The sequence below is a fragment of the Apteryx mantelli genome, chromosome 6, assembly GCF_036417845.1.
Source record: "Apteryx mantelli isolate bAptMan1 chromosome 6, bAptMan1.hap1, whole genome shotgun sequence".
Lineage (NCBI taxonomy): Eukaryota > Metazoa > Chordata > Aves > Apterygiformes > Apterygidae > Apteryx > Apteryx mantelli.
Window position 1 is genome coordinate 29,791,048 of NC_089983.1, and position 22,772 is coordinate 29,813,819.

Genomic DNA, 22,772 nt, shown 5'->3' on the forward strand with positions numbered 1-22,772 from the left:
GTCAAAACAAAGCTCTAATCTTGCAAATATTTATGTATGTGTTTAACTTTTATTCACATCAGTGGTTCTCTTGACTTCATTGATTGCATATGATGGACAGCTATGACAAAAACACTACTGCTGCACAAGGACTGCTACCTTGTGTTAACACCTAATTTCACTCAAGACCTCTATGAACAGCGGAAGTACTTAAAGCAGTATCTTTGTTTCTCTTCTGTAACTTCCCTTTATGGACCAGGGCCCCATTTGTTCTAGGTACTGCAAAATGCAGAACAAAAAGGCACGCTGCAAGAACTTATTATCTAAGTATAGCACAACAGATGGATACAAAAAGAGAGGGTGTACAAGGAGGCAAAATTGATGGGTATGATAAACAGTAGTCTTAGCTCACCTGAAGTCACTTCCCTGCCAAGCTTTCTGTAGGCAGCATGGTAAAAGAGAGTTTTAAAGAGGGATTTGAGGAAAGCAATGAAGTGGTTTTGTGAAAACTCATGGGGAGCTTCTTCCAAGCATGAGGGGCAGCATACAGAAAGAGCACAAAGAAACTAGTTTGAAAACTTAACAGGAGGTCATAGATGCTGGCATGGGTCAGTCAAAGCTGGGACTTGAGCTGCTGACAGTAAGTAGACAGGGCAGGTTAGGAAGAGCTTTAGGCACTATATGTTTTATGGTACTGAAAATATTTACAGGTAATGATGTTAACTGGCAGATTAGGTAAAAGCAATGATGGTTAGTGCTCTTTGCAACAACATTCTTGATGAATACAGCAGTAACTGGGACATGGAAAGAGGTCCAAGTTGAAAATGATTCACAGCTGTGGGGCCAGAGTAGAGTTAAAAAAAAAAAAAAGGAAAGAAGAGAAGGGGACCATCAACAGGGCCTAGTGGAAATCCCTTAGAAAACTGGAGAAGGAATAAAAGGATCTTCTGAAGCACAACTAAATCAGGAGAACTGAGAGGAGACCAAATCATGAATGTTAGGAAGAATAAGTTTTCAAGAAGAACAGAATGGTCAGTTATGTTGAAGGCAAGTGAAATGTCAAGGAAGATGTCAAAGATGAGATATAAATTTGAGTTTTGGCTAGGCAAAGGTTATTAAAAACTGTGGTGAGTGGAATTTTTGTTGAGTGTAGTGGCCAGCAGCCAGAGTGGAAAGGAACTAGGGTTGGAAAACCAAAGGGAAGGGGAACACTAAACTGCAATAATAAACAGCTGTAAATGAACTTGGAGATGAAAAGGTAGGAGAAGCAAGTTGGATGAGGAGTGCTTCATTTCTTACAAGATGCATGAGCTGAGCTAAGGCTGCAATTTGAATGAAGACACAAGTAAGAATATGTACCTAAGGGATCAGATGGGTCTTCAACATGGAAGTTGAAGTCAATGGAGGTAGATGTGAAAATCTGTAGAAGGAACAGAATGGATCATGAACCAAACTCAGCAACGAAGTCTTAACAGAGATTAGACAATTAACAACATAAAACAGTGGCAGACCAAGAAAAAAAACTGGATGCGGTGCAATTAAAAAAAGAAATATGTTGAAAGAAGTGAAAGGAGGAGTTAACTTAGCAGGAATGGAAGCATTATATTCCCATGACAGCCTGATCTAAGGAAGACAGTCCTGAATAAATAAGAGAACAGATGAAGAGATCTGAACTTCTGTGAGAATGGGAGCTGCAAAAAGTGATACATGAAGAGAACATGGATGCTCTTGATCTTTTTAGGGATGGACAAGCTTTCCAGAGACAGGAACAGAAGAGGATAAAAAAGGAAGGAATGAGTTCAGTAACAGTGACTAAAAAGAGGGAGAAAGCAAGTCATAAAGACCAGGGAGAATCAAGAAGGTGGGGACAAAAGGAAGAGGCATATTGAGGCAAACGTCACATGATGGGGCACAAAAAGGATGAAATGGATGTGAGATCTGGACTTGAACTGCTCAGGGGAGAGTCTGAGGTGGAGAAATGAAGAGGAGCTACTGAAAGCTGTAGAAGGGATAACATAACAAAGCTATCAAATGAAATAAATGTCTGGATGTTAGATGCAGATGGCACTCTTTCTGAGTCACTGGTGTATCAATGTAGGAGAACACATGCAAGGATACATTGCCGCAGATATTTCCACCTTAAGATAACACAATTAACAGTCTCAAATCAATGAATTTATCAAATTTCACAATAACATTTATGCCATTTCTACCAGGTTTTTTGCACCCCAAATTTAGCAGTTTTCTCACTGAAAATGTGAAATTCCTGGGTATGTGTGTACCAAATTTTGAATCCACTGATCATGCTGAATACATCATTCTTAATGAGGAAGTAGGTCCATTTTCAATAAGAAATTTGCAAATACAATTTATTTTAATTAATATACATTATTTTGATTTTCATGCATCAATTTAGAATAAAAAGAAAAACTCTCAAATTCTTACTTTTCATCTTTTATTGCAAGTATTAATTAACTTGGTCATATTTTGATTTAAGATATTAAACAATCTGTGGTAACTTTTGTAAAAATTGAGATTTTCATGTCCTGACCAAACAACTTTACAGGTTGGATTTTTTTATGATCAGTAGATTACATCAGTGTTTAAGAGGTAATAATACTAAGGTACCTGGTGTGGGGAAGAGAATCTCTTTTCATATGTCAGTCTATTCCCCTCAATGGATAATCGGAAACCTTTCTTTCTGATGCTGTCCTCTGATTCAGATTTGTGAAAATCTTCCTCATCTTTCTCCTCTCCTTCAGATTGTTCTTTTTGCTTTTTTTTCTTTCTTCTATTCCTCCTCTCTTTAGCACTCTTCGAGCTCAGTTTTGATGCCTCAGACGAACTTTCAGAGAATCCACCTATTCCACCTACGCCACTATAATCTCTCGAGTCAGCTGCTGCAGCTGCTGCTGCTGCCTATATATACAAGCACATATGCAATTTACAGCATTTATACAAATATACACCATTCACTATTTTAAATGTTTTGCCATTCATAAAAAAGAAAAGAATTTGAAATGAAAGCAGTGATCCCAATTCACTGAACCCAGCATATCATAAGAAGTGTAGTTTGCAAAAAAAGCATAGGAACAATAATTTGCCACTGCTCCATAATCCAGAAATTAGAGCAGCCCGAGGGAGAACTGCACTATCAAAGAACCAAGCTAACAAGCATCTGCTCTGGATTGAAGCAATCTGTTGCAGTGAATTTTTCACCTGCAGATACTACATTAAACAACAAAACTATGTAAAAATCAGGAATCAAGATTCAAACAAAGGAAAAAATCCCTGTTAGCAGGAAACAACATTTTCTTACACCATTTTGCTGTATTTTGAATACTTTCTCGTCTGTTCAAGACGTGATGTAACATTATTTATCTCAGTGTTGCAAATGATCATCAGAGACCTGAGATAATCTGCAAGCTATTAGAGTCCTGTTGCTTTTCAAAGCTTCAAACATTTGCAGAGCATTTGTTTAACATTTATTTACAAGTTGTCACAAAAACACCTGACTTTAGTCATTTGCTTACACGGAAGACATAGTTCAATTCTTGCTCTGTGTGGTCACAAGCCAAGTAGACGTTATCAGTTATCCTATTAAAATTTTCAGGATCTCCAAAAAAAGAAAAGAAGATTCAAAGTAGTATGAAATCATGATGTCTGTACCAGAGAAGCATTTTCTCCAGTTTCTCTGCTTTTTCCAGCTTTTTTTGAAACTGGAACACTATTGCTTTCTGCTGAGAGAGCTTGGGAGGGAGTAGAAAAAGCCAAGTGTTGCTGAAGCAAAATATTTCTCCCACACTACCTAAAATAATTTTGCTTGTGTTACTTAAATAAGCAGAACTCCTGTTTTTTTTTCTCCACATCTTCATTTCCATTTTCATCTCCAATTTGAAATTCCAATATTTTAGCTTATTGGCTCTTTATCATTTTTGTCACTAATTAGAAGGTCCACTCAAGCCAGCAGAATTCGTGCAATGGAAGACATTAATTAAAGATTGAATGCAAAAGGAAGGAATTTATAAGATGGGAGGTAACAAATTCTTAGGAGTAGGGGGGTGAAAATATTCTCACATATGGTCATAAAACATTTGATCACAAGGAGGAATTTTAATTCACAGGGATACCTGAGCTTCTTCCTGTTGCTTTTTCAGTTGTTCCAGCATTTGTTGAAATTCTGCTTCTTTCTGTTCTGCTTCTTCCATGGTTGCTTGATTCTGTTCTTCATAAGCCATGGCAACCACAGCCAGAATCAAATTAATCAGGTAGAAAGAGCCCAGGAAAATGACCAAAACAAAAAATATCATGTATGTTTTCCCAGCAGCACGTAGTGTCTGGGGAAAAAGAGATATACACATTTTTAGCAGACTTTTAAATATTACTGTATAAAATGGTGGCATCTGTTTTATAATTTAGAAATACATTTTAAGATTGCTTGTGTTAGCACAAGCTTAGTTAATTTTTCCATAAACAAATATTTAGCATTATATCCTGGCTACATGGGCAAAATTCAAGTTTTGTGTCTGCTATGGTCAAAGTAAATAAGATTCTATAGCTTGAATACTTCAGAACTTCTACTAATGAGAATCCATAGTAGCAGTTGCTGCCCCCACTATACTTCTATGTTATGTCATAGTCTTTAAATCTAACAGTAGAGGGGCCACTAGCCAGCATCTTACCTTCTTGTCTCATCAGTCCCAAACTACAGTGCCACAAAGACCGTGCAGTGTATGAATTGTCATGCTGCACAACAACATTGTCCTTCAGATTTAGGATCTGTGTAGTTTAGCAATGTGATGTAGCCTTTCCAAAGACAACATATTTGTACTGGACTGCAAGTCAATTTTACTGTAGTATCTACTTACAGCACGTTTGGGCAAGAAGTTTTAAGAATTTACAGTTCATTTACTCATTCATGAAATGGAACCAATAATGCTTAACCACCTCCATAAAATAACAGCTATTTCTTATTATTATGTATTTGAGTAGCACATGGGAACCTAAATTATGGACAAGGCCCCTACTGTTTTAGACAGCTTACATATATGACATAAAAGATGATTTCTGTCCCAAAGGTCTTAGGGAAACGTGAATGAAAATAACTATGCAAATACTATGTAGTAATGGTATTGGTGATGGTGCTGTTTATTTTAGTAAGTCCTCACCAGCTGGTAAAGATTCTCCCAAAAGTCCTGAGTCATCAATCGAAACAGTGACAAGAATGCCCAACTGAATGTATCAAAACTTGTGTAGCCATAGTTGGGGTTTCTACCAGCTTTCACACATACATATCCTTCTGGACATTGACTACAAAAGAAGAGGAAATGCTATTTTTAACAACTACTCTAAATTACGATATGCTATAGTAAATCACAAAATTGTTCAGGAGTACCAGTTGCTAATGAAATTATGAACAAGTAAAATTTTATTCTACATACCTAAGATAAAAATTGAAAATCAATAAGATATATTTTTAATTCATTTCCTACTGATATTTCAATGCTTTAAAATATAACTAAGAATAAGCTACCCTTCCCCACAAATTTGTCATGTCAACACATCTCCATCGGGACAGCAGAAGAATGTCAGCTACCACGGCTGATGATAAGCAGTTGTCAGCCAGCTGGCAGTAACATTTATGTAAACAGTATTCACGTGGTTACCTTTACAATATTAGCCTAAGATGCTGAGAAAATGCCAGTGTAAACTCAAATCACATAGATGGTTATATTTAGGTATAGTTTCATATTCCAAAGCACTGGTAATTTGAAACTGTACAGTACAGTTGATGCTTAACTTGACCACCTGAACTATTCTGAGTAGGCAATTATTTTTTCTTGATGCACAATGAAAAACAATGACCATTTTCTTACCCTGCATCTGAGCTATTGCCACACAGCAGAGCATCATTCTGTCCTTCCAAGAAGTAGAAATGATCTATTTTTTTAAAAAAAGAAAAAGTGGTAAGAAAGATATCATTTCTACCTAATACCAGCTGAGCAATGATATAGACTTTTACACTTTAAAGAAACAAACAGAACTAAGAAACAGATTAACTGGAATATCTGATGATTAGAAAAAAAAAAAGCATGGAAAATACTGTTCTACAGGAAAATGATTTTCTAAAGAGTCTTGAAGTTTGGCCTACCTATTTAGAAAATGGAAAGACAGTTGCATAGTTAATTGTCAGTAACCTATCAAAAAGATACAACTAACAGACTATCAAATTTTGTATGTCAGCAAATGACTGAACAAATGCCAGGAAAATAAGACAAAGGATAAGGGATCCCCTGTCTTTGTTCATGCATTTTAATAAATACCATTTAGTGTTACTCATTTGTAATATTCATTACATACTATTTTATCCAAACATTACTTGCAAACATTTTGAAATCTTTGCAACACAACACAACATGCAAAACAAGTTGCCAGTGGCTCTCGGTTTGAGGAGCTGAGGGAGAAATCAAGCTTTTATTGTACATGATACAAAATTACTAGGCAAAATTCTCCATTAGAAGAATCCACTTGAAATTTCTATATGAATTTTGTTAATAGAACTAAGGTAAGAATACGTTAAGGCTAGGCTAACAATTAAAATTAGGTAAAATATAGTTTAAAAAGATGGAAGTTTTAAAATCCTCAGACACATTCTTTTCTTCGTCCTGCTTTAAGGCAGAAAAGGAAAACCAGTTTGCCATCAATTCCTTGTTTGGGATTCTTATGGTAAAATGGGAATCTCTAGCGTAGATTTTTGGCTCAGGTGACATATTAAGTTAAAGGGAAACGGCCACAATTAGGTTATGTTCTGGCTGTTCCCAGGAAGCAGATGGTTCCCTGAGATCCACTGCCAGCTGGCACAGTCTAGCTTAGCTGGCACAAACTAGCTAGGGGCCAATACTAAACAGACAATCAGGGAACTGCAACCAGTTCCTACTGACTTTTTGTACTCTGCCACCACCACTATACAGTGGACACAGCGTAAGATCTGCTTGATTTAAAAATAGAGAGATTATGCACAAAACTTCTACACCAGCAATCTATTCTCAGATATCAATAGGAAAACAGTGGGTCTTCAGACACTCTGCTCACATAATCCTCAAGAGACTTGTTTCCATATCCTCTCAGAGATTTTAAGCTTCTAAATAGGGGTTAGGCATCTAAAGATGCAGATAGGCACCAAACTGGTTTTTCAAAATTGTTTGTGTCCCTAATTCCCATTCCTATCTAGCACAGCTCTTCCTCTGGTAAGCAGAGGACCCAGATGAATATCCAATCAGCTTAACTCTCAGCCCAGTATTTGGGGGGGAAAAAAATCATTTTGTCAGTACACAGATGATAACAAAGTAATTAAAAAATAGTCAATATGAGTTTATCAAAATATGTCATATACAAAATTATTCCTGACTTCTTCTTTGCTTAAGCTGTTAACACAACAGCAGCCAGGAGAACAAGTCCTACATGACACTCTCATAAGCAAATTAAGGAGATATGTTCTGGCTGGAATCATCACAAAATACTTGAAAAATTATTCTCAGAGAGCAGTTACCAGTGGCCCAGTGTTAACTTAGGAGGGCATTTTCTTGAAGATCCTAAAGAGATCTGCGCTATGCAAGGTTTTCATAACAAGTTTCATTTCCAATTCAAGACAGAATAATGTGAACATGCATCAAGTACTCTGAAGACATCAAGCTAGGAGAGAACATGACTGAAATTTAGAATGACTTTTACAAACTGATGAGCTGGTCTACAAGCAATTGGATTTATTTCAATAGAGACAAGTGGAAAATGATACTGTTGACAAGGAAAAATCAAATACAAAGTGCAAAATAGACTGTAACTGTCTACACAGTGTACTGCACAGGCCATAGCCAGTGCAGTACAAAGGGATGCTGTGACTGTCATGAACCACAAGCTGACTGTGAGTCATAAATATGGTGCTGATGTAAAATATAGTGTAATTTTGAAATGTGTTAATAGGAATGTTGCATATATGGGACATGAGTTAATTACTTCTCTCTAATTTGTACCTTTACTGGAGTAGAAAGTAAGAGGTTGAGCACCTCACTTTAAAAAAATACAGACTAATTGGAAAGAGTCTAAAAGAGCAAAAAATGTGAAAAGAGGTATAGAAAACACGCTTGCTTGATTTAGAAAACACCAGAAACAGAGAAAATAACAGTTTCAAAATATCATAAAGATTATTGTAAAGCAGACTTGATTATCTTATTTCTCAGACCATAGGAGAAGTAGTAATACATTCAATCTGAAATTCACAACAGGTCAGGTAGTAAAAAAACTTTCTATTTGTGTGATGTAGTGCTAGAAGAAGCTAAAGGGTGAACAGCATGGAGCAGAGTAGAGCAGAACAAAACAGAACAGAATCTCTTTTCAGAGGTTTTTAAGAATAGGTTATCATCCAACATCTCTTCCAATCCAACATTTCTATAATATTACTAGCATGTTGAGAGGATAAGTGTATTAAAAGATTATAAGGCAATGAGACTCAGATCCAAACGGATTTAGCTGTTAAACTGAGGTTTCCTAACTTTCAATAGAAGTCACTGAGAGCCAGGTGCTTTATAGGAGTTAGACACCCAAATACCTTGTGGACAAAGGCATCAGTTACAACATTTATGCAGACTTTATAAAAAACTTAAGGTCGTGCCTAATTACAAAGTTAAAACACTAAATACAATAAAATAGGTAAATAGAAGAGACAGAAGCTATCTACCATCATGAAAGACAGAGTAGCAAGGTATTGCAAAAACTTTCAGAGTTGTTCTACCTGAATTTTAAAACAATTTTTGTTAATGCAGTAGTGACATTACCTAAGACAGAGAAAATACTGCATTATGAGGTATAAAGGAGACTAAAATGTTAGCTTCTTGATTTTCCACATATTAGCAACAAATGAAAAGATATATAACATGCAATCTGCTTCCTGGTTTGCTAGAAGAAGGTGCATAGGAAAAATTACTAGAAGGATTCATGAGCTAATTGATGTTCAAATATGGGCTTATGATTTTGGACATTATCTTGGACATTATCTTGTGCTAATGTAGCTATATTAGATTTCAGATTCCATATTAGGACCATCACACTACTTTAGCAGGCTTGAAAATAGCTTGGAAACCTCTGCATTGTGCTGCATTGTAGATATGCCCTAAAAGTCATACTTACTAAACGGTAAAAAGACATTTCAGCACCCAGCACGTTGTTATGAGTATGTTAATACACATTATGACTGTTGCTTTATTTACTACACATGGTGGATTTTTTGATGCATCTGGGTTGCTAAATCTCTGTTTTTACGTCTTTTGGCCAGATTACACCATTTTAATTGCAATGGAAATATACAAGCATGCTTTTGCATCTGTTTTTAAAATTTCGAGACAAAACAATGCAGTAAATTATATAATTAATTCTTACTTCTATCTTCGATGTACTCATCCCAGTTAAATGTTGTCACTGTTGTATTAATAAATGTACCATTTTCACCTATAGAGTTATTAAAGTAGGAAATAACAGTTGTTTCAAAAGTAGAATTGTCTGGAGGCCACTGCAGGCATTTATTCCTCAAGTTGCCCATGAACAGCTGCAGCCCTATTAGTGCAAATACACTCAGACAAAACACAGTCAGGATCATGACATCCGAGAGCTTCTTCACAGACTGAATTAGGGCTCCCACGATAGTCTTCAAGCCTGCAAAGAGAAAACACTTTTATTACGATGTTAAACAGATACTAAACACAAAATATCATGTGATTTTTCCTGACAAGATAAAGATTGCATGCAAAATGACAACTAAATGAGTCTAATGTTTGTGATACAATAATTTTCATGAAAAGCCTGATTATTTGTGAAGATGAATGAAAAGCTGTAAGTTTATGCTTTCTTGAGAGTGTACGGAAATAAAAAGTAGACATTCCCCAAAACATTGTTTATGCCAAAACGAGTGATTTTATTATTCATGCTATATCTCAACCCTACATAGAAAAGTATCATTTGCTTTTACTGATGCCTCTTGCCCAAACCTTTTTATATGAACCATTTAAAAAGTATTCTGTATTAATAAATCCTCACAAAGACATTATAAATTCATCTGTGAATGATAACCTCATGATAATATTCTTATAATATAAAAGGGGTGATGGTTTGGAGAAGAAAGACATCTTTAAAACAATTCCCCATGCATGGCCCATGCTATCCTTTATAGTTTTATTTTTTATACATGACATTCAAAACTGATTTAAAGTTTCTATATCAAGTGCCTGCAATAAATGATAAAATTTGCATCACTATGAAAGCTTAAAATTAACTTATTTTTAAAACATGTAAAGGAAAGCTTGATGTCATAAGATGCAAATCACATAGGCTGTTTACTGCAAATATCTCATGCAAGAATTGTTAAACTCAAAGGCTGATTTTTTTAAAAGAAAATACAGCTAATCTTAAAGAAGCAGAAATCAATTTAAATAAAATTACTAATCTTGATTCCTGCTTTTTTATTTTGTTAGCAATGTTTAGCAAACAACAAGGCTTATGCTTTAAAAACGTGAGTACAGCCTTAGTGGAACAAAAGTCAGCCTCAGTGTTTAACCTAGCTCTCACCTGGAATGACTGATATTGTTTTCAAAGCTCGGAGAACTCTGAATGTTCTCAACGCTGAGACATTGCCCAGGTCCACAAACTCTGTCACATATCTGTAATAGGGGAGTTCACACACAAACACAATGACAGCACACAAATAACAGTTGGAGATACGAGGGGCCTAACACCTTACACCAACTACTTCTTACCTGGGATTACAGAAATAGTTTTCAAAGCTCTCAATACTCTGAAAGTTCGAAGAGCTGAAACATTGCCTAGGTTTACAAATTCTGTTACATACCTGTAGGATTAAATCACAGTTATTCAGAATTGAGGCAGAGCTTATCCTATTTACTCGGGTCTTTCATCAAGACCTCTTCACCTTTCACTGCGTTTTGCCTGTATTATTAATATGCTTCTGATCATAAAATTAAACTAAATTTTGCCAAAGTAAACCACATCACTGACTTAATTTTTGAAACCTAATTTGGTAGTTTATGACAGGAAGTCAAAAGGATGCCTTTAATTCTGGTGTACAGAAAGAAGACAGGATATGAACAGTTCGGTCTGATGGCGTTGGCAATCCTTACGGGCTGACACACCATACTGGCCTCTGCAGCACATGCTTAGTTAGAAACACTAAACTGTACAAAAGAGGTAGAAGAAACATATTGAAACTGCAGGAAGTCCAGGCTCCAAATGTTCTGGCTGACAAAATATGAGGCAATTTTTAGTCACCAATTTCAAGCTATCAGAAAAAAAAAAGAGGAGGAAAAAAAACAAGTAGAAGACTTACGCAAATGTAATGACAGTGAAATCTAGCCAGTTCCATGGGTCTCGAAGAAATGTAAAATCTTCTAAACAGAAGCCCCGTGCAAGAATTTTGATAAGTGACTCAAAGGTATAAATTCCCGTGAATGTGTATCTGAGGAAAATATGCAAAATGAAATTTATAGAAACAAATATATATGATCTTTATACATTATACTTTCTAGTTGCTCTATTCTCATTATTTTCTTCTCTTTAAGTTGTATAAGAATTTAATGGAAGATATAACCAACTTTAAACATCTGCAGAATTTACTGGGGGGGGGGGGGGGGAATGAAATTGCAATCAAGAGACTGCATGAGAACCCATAGGGGAAGTTCAGATTCTATAATCCGCACCAATGACTCAGTTACAAAATTCCCCATTATTTCATTGGTGCACATTTATGTCCAAACTGAATCCATGTTACAGCACAGAGATGATTAAGTTCTGGTTTCAGGAGAAGTTTCTAGACTAATTTTTTTTTCTTTCTAATTGTACTTTTATGCCAAAATGTTGGTTAGTAGCAGGATCTGGCAATATGCCAACCCTCATCAGTCCTCATAGACTTTGTTACAGGTAAGCACGCTCAGTACTTCACATTCTGCAAGAAAAGCATATAGTACTGGAATGAGATGAGTACTTTCAGATGCAAAATCCCATGTGAGATCAACCAAAAGTTTTTACAAATTCCAGTAAAATTCAGCTACTCATTTTGACTGAAAAAATATGGTTGAAACTTAAAAAGTGAAAATATTTAATTCTGGCATTCTGAGTGATTTAAACTTTCCATCTTTAAATAATGTCATCTTGAAATTTATTTTCATTTTTATCTTCAACGGAAAAGAAGATGAAACATGCTGTTTCATATTGAACTGTTTAAAAGGCTCAGAGTGGATTTCAGACTTCAGTCAACCAGAAACCAATTTCCCCATGTGATTTTTTTCAGTACAACCGCTAAAACAAAAATTAATTTCCTGCACAAATCTACTCAACAGATAATCAGGACTTCTGTTGTATATCTAGTTGACGCAATATAATGACATGAAGAAATATTCAAGCTAGCTATCTTTACTCATAAATACTCACTATATGCTAGACATCCTAAATACATGTATGTTCGTATTGAACTCAAAATGACAATACTTCCATCGACTTTAATAGAGCTATGATTGCACTGCTAATAACTGCAGATTAATCTGATAAATAACATCGAAAGCAATAACAGTGAAACAGCAGAAGCACAAATTACTATTGTAAAAATGAAGCACCATGAAGAGCAGTTTTTTCAAACTGTGGCCTACAGCCGTGGAATTATCACAAAGTCTGTGTCAGTGGTGTATGGGGATCTAGGGGTCGACACTGTGCTGGACCTTTCCTTTCTGGGGGTTGCTTCCCATGGGAAGAATAGCCAACCCCTTAAATACTTAGCCAATAGCTTCTTTTTTTTTTTTTTTTTACAAGTTTGTAATTTTTGGATTGTCTTTGGTAAAGGCAAGCTGCCTAATGGTGAACATAGTCATCCATTAGACACTCCCTTTATTTATAATGGTTACATGATACAGACAGAAGGGTATATTCCCCCACATCCTTACACAGATGCAATAGAGAATACAGTGGAAAATATTTATAAACCACTTTTTGCATTGTCATAAAGCCACCTTCTTCTTCATACATTCCCCATTTAGTACTGCAAATAGAGAATGGAAATTTAACAACTCATTATGAGGGAAGTGTAAAATGTATTGACTTCATATTACACAGAAGAAACTAGCATCAGAATAGCTGTTGAAAACATATGCCACAAAGCAGCTGCTGTCAGTAGATGTCATCCTTATTAATATAAAATCATTTACAGCAGTTAATTTCAGATTTCTGAATATTATTCAAAGAAAATCCATTTAACTTACTCTACATTCTTTGTCCAGTCTGGAGGGTTACTCATGGTCATAAAAACACAGTTGGTCAAAATAGTGCACATGATAAGCATGCTGAATAATGTAGGTTAGGAGTTAAGGAATGTAAGCCAGAAAATCTCTTTAAAATAATATCAAATAACATCCTGTTTTGGCAGATTTCCAGTATCAAGAGCTATTTATCCCTCCACTGCTCTGCTGATGCTCAGGGAAAAGCCCTGAGTATCTTAAAATTTCCATAGTCATTGCTTAATAAGTAAAAGAGAAAAATCATGCACTGAGAATTAGAAAATCTGAAAGATATAAAGAAAACATTAACTTTAAGAAGGTCCCAGATAATTTTTTCTTTTGAAATAAAAAAGTGAAAATTTAAACTGATGGCTTCTAACATTATGTAATGACGCAACAAGCATTTGTATTGGAGGATCTAGATAAATCTGATTTGCTTCATGAATACAAAACAATGAAAACATTTTCTTCATAATACTGTTATGTTTCACCATAAAATGTCAAATACCAAAGTTTTTGCTTAACATTATAATACACATATTGAAAGCTAGAGTTATCATTTTGTAGGAAAGAGTATAGGAAAATTCTAGGGCAAAAATCAAGTTATCCATGTTTGTTTTATATATGACTTCAGTGATATAAATGTTGGTGGAGGGGAAGGCACATTATATTCTGAGAAAGAGCAATCTAATGAGAATCCAGAACAGTTCCAAGTCATAAGTAACTTCACTGATTTTGACTGAACTGCTCTGGATTTACATCCTTGGCTCTTATGACAGGTGACATTCATCTTAGAAATGAAAATAAAACAAACACCAAAATGAAAAGCAGACAGATAATACACAAAACATCCACATGATGGCACCATCACCCAAAATTAGAAAGACAGCTAGATTTTTGAGAAGAGCTTTAGATTCTGAACTAAAATGCAGGTTCATATGGTGCTCCTGTCCAGAAACTTGAGCAGATTGGGGTGGAAAGTACAGTGACACTCCCCTCACAAAGTTTCCTTTGCACGTCTAGATTAACAAAAACAATCTTCAAGTGACAGTAAATATTTCTACTTTCTGAACCGTCAAACTGTTGTGGCATGACATGCAGCAATCCTTTGAGTTGTTCTGCTCAGTAAAAATATTTCAGATCTTTTACTCAGAATAAGGCTTCTTGCTATATAATTCTTATATAAAAGAAGCAGAAGAGAAAGGTCAGTATTTTAAGACCTATTCAGAAACATATAAAATAACTTGTTATAAGCTTTTTAACATTCCTATATTGTGCACAGGCTTTTGAATTTTTTTTTGATTAAATACCCTCTCAGCTTTGCAAATCCTCACTATTCTTTTACCAATGGAGAGATGACTGGAATACACCTTTCCATAATTTTAAACAACATTTTTAAACATTCTGACTTCCGCTGTGTCAGTTCCATGATTTTCGATTATTCTGTGTAATAGAGTAATACTGTTACATGCTTAAAAGTGTCACATAATTGACAAATGCATATTTGTTGTGACACCTGTAGCAAGCAAACATGAACCAAACAACCTAGAGTTGTGAGTAATTTTGCATTCATTTGTAGGCTAGCCATTGATACAAACATTCATCACATATTAAACTAGGGCAACTAACAGACTTCCACTATACCAAAATTTAAAAAGTTTATTTCAAGCATTTATTCGACATGATCATAGGATCCCTACAGATAATGCTACATAAAACCCCTTTCATTAATACAGAGTGTATATGTTAGACTCTTTTGAGATGTGATATTGCAAATGTTTGTATTTGCTCCTTAAGGAAGCAGACTTGCTTAAGCCAGTCTTAAGCAGACTTAAGTAAGTGAGTCAATGCCCTCACTGTTCATGTTAGCATTTGGGATCAGACCAATGGGATGCCTGTTGTGGTCATATATTGAAACACTGAAAAAGACAAAATGATAGAATTAGATATGCAACTACTAGCATTAGCTTTGCAATCCTCTACCTACAACATGGAAGTCTCATGACCTACTTGAAGACTATAGGATTACAAAGACATAAAGTAATAATGATCAAGAAATAAAATAGACAGGTAAGATACATACAGGATTGAGAATGTATGATAGAACAAGAAATCAACCTATCCTCTGCAATTGTGATGTGAATCATGAAATGAAAAGGAATAATGAAACCATATTTTTACTAAATAGTCATGCAAGCAAAAACCTGGAATCAAAGATTCAATTTTAACGCAGAACATCAGGGAAGGACTGAAAGGATTTTGAGCAATATATCTGCAGTTTGTGAAAAATGTGGAGGAGGGGAAAAGATGAAAAAAGATTTGAACACTACAGAAAAAATAGAGGGAAGGGAAAAGAAGAAATGGGTGAGGGAAGAAAAAAGACACAGGAAGAAATGTGTAGAGGAAGAAGACTGGTTGTCTGGCTTCTGATATTACTATATTAAGATCCAGCAATGAGCATAAATGCAAAAAGGGAAGAAGAGAAAGAACAGAAGACAGAAATAGGAGAGAGAAAAGGGACAAAGCACTGTAGATCACGTCCATCCTGGGACATGTGCCAGAGAATGATTTAAATACTAAGTAATATTTCATTCACTACAATTTTAAGACTAAGCACTTGAAAAGGATATGAATGTACCAAAATCTTAATAGCTATTTTTCTAAGAGGATTGAAAGGAGTTAACATGTACAGGGCAGAGGTGGCACTGAATCGGAATATTGCCTTTCCTTTATTCAATACTATAAAGGTCTGGAAGAAGAAACACAGAATGAAAAATAGCATTTAAAAGATATCAACAATTACAACTTTCAAATCCAGCATAATTTTCATTTCAGTACTAACTATATTTGGTCAAAATCTTCTTTCATTTGTACCCCTCGGCCCCAGTCAGAGTCTCCTTGTCTAGTTCACATATAGCAGCATCCAGCCAAATTACTACAAGATGAAAGCATTTTAATAAGTTATTTTAGAAACCATAAGCAATCCAGATATTGCTAGCTAGAAAACAGAGCCACAGGTATATAAGGTACTAAGGTATATAATATTTGAAGTATTAGTGTACTTTGTGTAGCTTTTAACATATATATACTGAGATATATAACATTATAAGAGTCATTAAAACTTCAGCCTTTCCTGATGAGATACCAGCATTAATTATCAAATCAGCTAAGTACAATACAATATTACAATGGAGTGACATGATATTCAGGAATGATCTTCATAAAAACAAATGAAATTGCAAGTGTTTGATAACCAGTTTTTAGACATAGCACCGATGTAGTGGATTGTTTTCTCTGTATTTTAGGAATAGAATAACATACTGTTTCTCTTTTCAAATGTTTCTTGAGAGTTTAATACCTGCAATTCTGTCTATTTTTTACGTCATAATTTACTTTTACCTAATACAGAATTCAATAATCCATTTATTTTCACTGTCTGTCTGTGGTTTCAGCAATAATTCATACATACTGCCAGCATTAAAATAGCATTTATTAGCTTTCTTAAATAGCTTTCTTAAAACCTGGGAAATAAAGAAGGATAAAGCCTTTTTTTGACATGCAGCAAGTTTTTTAAATATTTACATTTGCATGCATTTGAGCAAATTACTATCTGTTTCTATCATCTTTCTCCACACAGGACAGCCAAAAGTGGAAGTTCGTTCTCATTGAAGGTAAGAGGATCCAGCTAGTATTGCTGGCTGCACTAGAAATCCCAAAGGGACCATGAGCCATGCAAAGCTGGAGCACTGCCAGTAGCCATGCTCTGCCTCAGCTGGGATTAGAGGGCAGCGTTTGTAAAGATTTTGCTCTGCTTTCCGAGCAGGTGTGCCAAATACAGCAGCTGAAACCCTGGAAATATGATGCCTTCCCCTGCTGGAAATCATAAACTTCAGCTCTTCCAAACTGAACATATTTTTGTTCCCAGCTACCCACTGTTTCTCACGGCATATTTTGGTCCTTAATTGGAGAGGAGAAAGAATTGGTCTCTAAAATACTACCTTCACTACCATTGCTTTTCAACTGTATTACTTTCTTCCTTGAGTTCAAGAAACTCTGGCCAAAATCAGAGATTTTCAAATACTGTTGCCTTTCCTCTGGCAAAACCTCCACTGAAGCACCACTTATGTGATGTTGGTCTATCAAGATATATTACAGTTTAAAATGGAACCTGACCTAAATAAACAAGGCTGTTCAAAGATATACAAAGACAGCAAGAAAAATATCAAGAGAAATTATGACTGCAAAGCACGTACTTTAGGGTCTTAAATCTCCAACTAGAAACCACTGTGCTTTCAGAAAACACCACCACAATGACTGTGTCTGTCTCACTCAAACAAGCAATTCAGAAGAAGGAGTCTACTTCATTTTCACAGTTAATTGCAGAATTACTCTTCTGGTTTCCAAAGCATGATAATGCGTGTGCTAACTTCAGGATTTCCAGCACTGAAATCGGTATTTTTATTACTGCAGAACTGGGAAAGAAGGAAGGAAATGGAACAGCACTTTGACCCAAATACCATTTGCCTTACTTCCAGACCTCAACAGGATTAATCACTTGAGGAAAAGGAGCAGAACACAGTGCTTAATTGAAAACTTAGTTTTCAAATTTAACTCGTAGTTATCCACAGCATAAAATGAGCTTTAAGAATGCTGCACTGAACATTTAAGGTACAGCTTATTTTTTTTTAAAGCTGTTCTCCTTCTTTAGCTTAGCATGATATGCCTATATTGCTGTTGTCTCAAAGGAACATATGAGTGATGAGGCATATCCCTAATTCCTGAAGGAAGATCTTCACTTCTTTTTTTCCTTAGTTCAAGTTTGACTCCTAAAAATTCTTGGGGGGTGTCTTTCTTTTCCTTTGAAGTATTTTTGTGTGTGTGTTTTTTTAATTCACTTGTTTTTATTCACTAATTTCCACAGAGAAGAACTTTACCTACACATGTAGAAAAGACGAAGATGGAAAATCAAAAGAATTTCAGTAGATCTTTCTTTACTGGTAGAATAATGATGGTGCAATAGCTGTGATGCCATAATCTGCGGGACTGGGAATCTGGAGGAAACCCAAGGCCAGCTGCACAAAAGTCTAAAGTTTAGCACTATTGTGCTTGTCTCCAAGACTTTTTTTTAAACAAAAGATATGGGTTGGGTGTTTTTTTTAATAAAATATTTAAACAATTTTTTTTCAAATAACATAACATTTTATTTTGTGGAAACTGCAAGAGAAATTCCTACCTCCTCTTTATTTATTTGCCTCTTTAAACACCCCCTCTTTGACAACAATCATAGAACATCATGAATCTGGATAAGAAAAATTTTTCACCCAGAATATTCAGGAGAGACATATGATGCCTCTCTAGAGTACAGCATGAAAGAGGAAAATCTCTGGCATATACCTGAGAAATAACCTTTGCATATTCCTCATCGTTCCCCAGCAAAAAGAGAATAAGACCTTGGCTTTCCACATGACAGTGAAGAAAGTTAGTGAGAAGGTGTTTAGCTACCTTTGAAATGTGTTTCTTAATGAAAACACTGAAACTGTTAAGGAAGATCTGCTCCTTTCATGTTTATAATAGAGCAATTAATAAAATAATAACACTCTAAAAATAACCCTTGTGCTACTTCTTCAATAATTTTTCTGCGTGTAAAACACTGAAAGCTACAAATTAGAGTAAAATGCCAAATATATTAAAAAAACCCAAATGCATCTCTACCTACAAACTAGGTTCTGCAAACTTTCATTAGGAACTTCTGTTCTTACAATTGAGATTTCTGCCAATGAAGTCAGTTGGAATAACATAATTAGAAGTAAAGAATGGGCCAAAAGCAGTTGAAATATTATGCCCATCAGAGGGTTTGTTGTATTTTAATCTTCTTAAAGTCTGATAGAAATATACCATTCACTAGTAATAAACACTCACTTTTTTATTGATATAATATGGGTCCAGGTCTTCCAAGGGTTCGGACACCATTCCTGGAGGTATGTCACCATAAATAAATGGCAGTGTCTTTCCTGCCTCCAGGTCACTATTTGGCTTTGGGCCATCTTCATCATCATCATCTTTGCGTTCTTGTTTGGATTTTTTAGCTTTTTCTTCGCTGATACGTTGTTCAATAGCTGCAAGTGATTCTCTTGTGAAATAGCGGAAGCTGTCAGGTCCTGGTGGTACCAGCACTGATTGTGCCATCTTTTCATCCTGCACCTCTTAATTACTGTTTAGCCTCTCTCATAAAAAAGTGCTAAAAACATAAAAAACACAGAAAAAATTTAGAGCAACACACATAGTCACAAGCAATTTACAGGAATACACCTTTATGTAATTTTCTGTGGGACAACTTGTTAAATACAGTAATCATCATCCAAAAGGAGGATTTTTTTGTTCATTTTTATTTCAAGACAGACCATGTTCCTTTGCAGTTGGCCTCCTGGAGGTGTCTCAAAGGCATCAGTTCTTAAAATGTTTCATTTAAAATTCTCTTAGTGCTTCTGAAGATGATAGATTGGCAATTCTATAAACTGTATAAAGTAATGTCACATACAATACAATAGTGACTTCTTCTCATTTCCAAAGGTAATGGTTTGATCACTCCAGTGGATAAGGTAGGAGATGTCTTCCAGCACATTCACTGTGAGTAATCAACAGTTTGAAGTGTTTATGGTGTGGTGTTGAGGAGTGAGACTACTGCCAATTCACCTCTTCATTATCCTAAAAGCTGTATGCTGGATGAACCCTCCCTCTAGCTAAAAGGACCAGAAATGACTCCTAGAATCCACCACTGACATTTAAGGCCAGAGGGATCAGTTGAAAGCAGTGTGACATGCTCCTCCTGTTCAGGTGCAAATATGCTGCCTTTGCAGAGCTGCCAGCTCAGGAAACAAGGAATCGGGCATAGACACCTGTATTCAGATCCCCTGCCTTGCAACATGCTGCGCATTGGAAGAATTTCTGAATTAAGCAAAAATTATCTTTAAGCATTAGACACTGCATTTTTAGCTCTTTTAAGTGTGATATCATATAAATTGTATATATTTTTCAAAATTTTCACTACCAAGAGCAGAACCATCTCTGCTTAATGCCTCCAGACAGCTTGGTTAAAAACAACAAATAGAAAATATTCCCAATGCAGATACTTTGATATGAAATCATAAATTTGATCTCTGCCATAGCCTTCCACAATTTCTCTCAAGAATCCTTATCCTGAGTAAGCACATTAAAAAGACAGCAAATAGAATAAAAAAGTAGCATCTTCTTTGCAAGACAACATACCCCAAAACAATTATCAAATTAAAATGATACAATAATCAGACTACAATCAGTACGATCCTATATTTTATTGCCACACTAAACACACATGCATCTGTCAGACTCCAGCGCAGCTGCAACAAATTCGTATTTTTGAAGCCTGCTAAACTGCAACACGATGTTTTCTCCTCGTTATCCTTATTATGCACATAGCCATTTCCATCTGCAGGCACATGCACACGCATCCCAGCTCCTGCAGGTCTCCCTGGGGAACATGCTCTGCCACTGCGGTCAAACGCACCTGGTGCATTCTGTCATGGACGGTCTCTAGAAAACTGCTGCTGAAACACATGCAGAGGCTAGTAGCAGCAGAAGGGTTAATTAGGAAAAGAAAAGTGGTCCTGCTGCAGAATCCTGTTAGATTTTATTGTTAATTACAGAAAAAAGGCATAGCCCTGTCTTAATACTGCAGGAAGCAATGAAAAATTCATTACCAGCGTAGACTCTTGCACTTAAGTGGGTTTGGAATGGCACCAAGGAAGACTGCAGCTAAAATTCCATCATGTCTTTTCCTTCTTTTTTTTTTCTTTCTTTTTTTTTTTAATTCTCCTTCTGAAGACCACACCTAACTTCCTGCTAAAGGATCCTGGTTATTGAAGTCAAATCCAGCATTTCCTGTGGAGCCTACTGGCTGCTATAACTCTTACTGCCACTAGATGGTACTGATATATGTACATAAATCCTTGTCAGGAACAGTTTTTAGATTTCTATGAGAATTTTTGCATGTTCAAACACTTGCTTAAACTGAGACTCCGGGACTAACATTCACGCTTGCACAGAACCGACCATGACTCAGGATTCTCCAAAATTCTTTCGAATATGTATCAGCTAGTGAGACCACAGCTGTGAAGATGACACAGAAGAGAAAGTAGGAGGGACAGCAAAGTCAGATAAATGCAAAAACGTAGGTTGCCCAGAGAGCATACAACTAAAGCACTTGCTGGGACTCACAACAGTCTGGATTATTTTGAACTACAGCCTGTATCAATTTTCTCATGTAACAATATAATTGATGTGTATTCTGTCTAAGCATCCGGGAAACCCGGCAATGCAAGGGAAGGATGGCAGGTATGAATGTTCACTGCAGTGGCAAATTTCTGCACAGAAATCAGCCACTATTAGCAGTGAGCAAGACTAGATACAGAATCAAGAGCCTTGTAAGCCTCTCCTATCTGGCAAATCAATGGGACATCATCTTCAGGCCCCACTCCATCTAAATGCCATCTTCTCCCTTTTTTTCTCTCCTGCTTTATCTGTATTTTTTAGCTAACTGATTTTCTTAGCTCCTTTTCTCTTCCTCCCTCTGCAGTATTATCATTCTTTTTATCCTCTCTCTCTCCCTACCATCAACTTTCTACCATTCCCTCCTACTCTCATGCATATCCAATCTCTTTCAAACATTTCAAGCAGCGCATGCCTGTATCTGTAGATTCAGTCCTTCAGGTAGTCATTTACTTCTCTCCCTTATGCAGCTGTGAAGAGGATTAGAGATGCTGTGGCAAGGAACAAAGCGCACAGGGTCACTATAAAGTGAGAAAGGAATGGAAAAGGAATGAATACAGTAGCTAAAGAAAAGCCACTTCTGGTGCTTTGACAAGAGGACAGTGAAGAGGGGGACAAATATTGATAATCTGTTTCACAGCCAATTGTGGTGAGAGGAAGAACAGTTTGATTGTACCTAGATAGTGTTTTCAAAACTCAGCAACTTTCAGCATGGGTCTACAATATTACTAGGTATAAGGTGAAGAGAACAAGTATTTCAGAGAGACAGTAATGGGCATGAAATGCAGTATGATCTTTGCTGTCTAAGAGAGAAATATATATACTTATAAGAGTAGACCACAGTAGTACACCTAGAGAAACTAGTAACAACCATAAAGATATATTTAGGCATAAACATTGTAAATACATGCTACATATCTAGATAAAATTAATAAAATAGGAAGAGCTATTGATCAAATCAAACAAATGATTACTCAAAAAACAATCAAACATAAACTACATTTAAAACATTGTTCAAACACAGTCAAAAATTACCTAAAATACAAACATGGAATAATAAGAATTTCAATAATAGTTACTTCTGACTGCTGCCTAGCTTCCAACCTAAAGCCATGGATAAACTTTATGAGTAACTTTCTCACCAGTGGTGTCCGCATTCCCACT

The 22,772-nt window shown here is 35.8% G+C and overlaps 1 protein-coding gene across 1 annotated transcript in view; it reads right to left on the reverse strand.

Annotated features, from left to right (window-relative positions):
- Positions 1–21,137, reverse strand: part of LOC106499228 (sodium channel protein type 2 subunit alpha) — a 60,138-nt gene extending 39,001 nt beyond the window's left edge. Inside the window, exons 1-11 of the mRNA XM_067299113.1 lie at positions 21,041–21,137; positions 19,224–19,542; positions 15,927–16,053; positions 13,290–13,380; positions 11,369–11,497; positions 10,594–10,685; positions 9,412–9,684; positions 5,856–5,919; positions 5,148–5,289; positions 4,110–4,316; positions 2,608–2,898 (exon numbers count right to left, since the gene is read on the reverse strand). Of these exons, the coding sequence (XP_067155214.1) occupies positions 2,608–2,898; positions 4,110–4,316; positions 5,148–5,289; positions 5,856–5,919; positions 9,412–9,684; positions 10,594–10,685; positions 11,369–11,497; positions 13,290–13,380; positions 15,927–16,053; positions 19,224–19,490 (1,683 nt within the window). The 5' untranslated portion in view covers positions 19,491–19,542; positions 21,041–21,137. The remainder of the gene's footprint in view (positions 1–2,607; positions 2,899–4,109; positions 4,317–5,147; positions 5,290–5,855; positions 5,920–9,411; positions 9,685–10,593; positions 10,686–11,368; positions 11,498–13,289; positions 13,381–15,926; positions 16,054–19,223; positions 19,543–21,040) is intronic.
- Between the last annotated feature and the right edge of the window lie 1,635 nt (positions 21,138–22,772).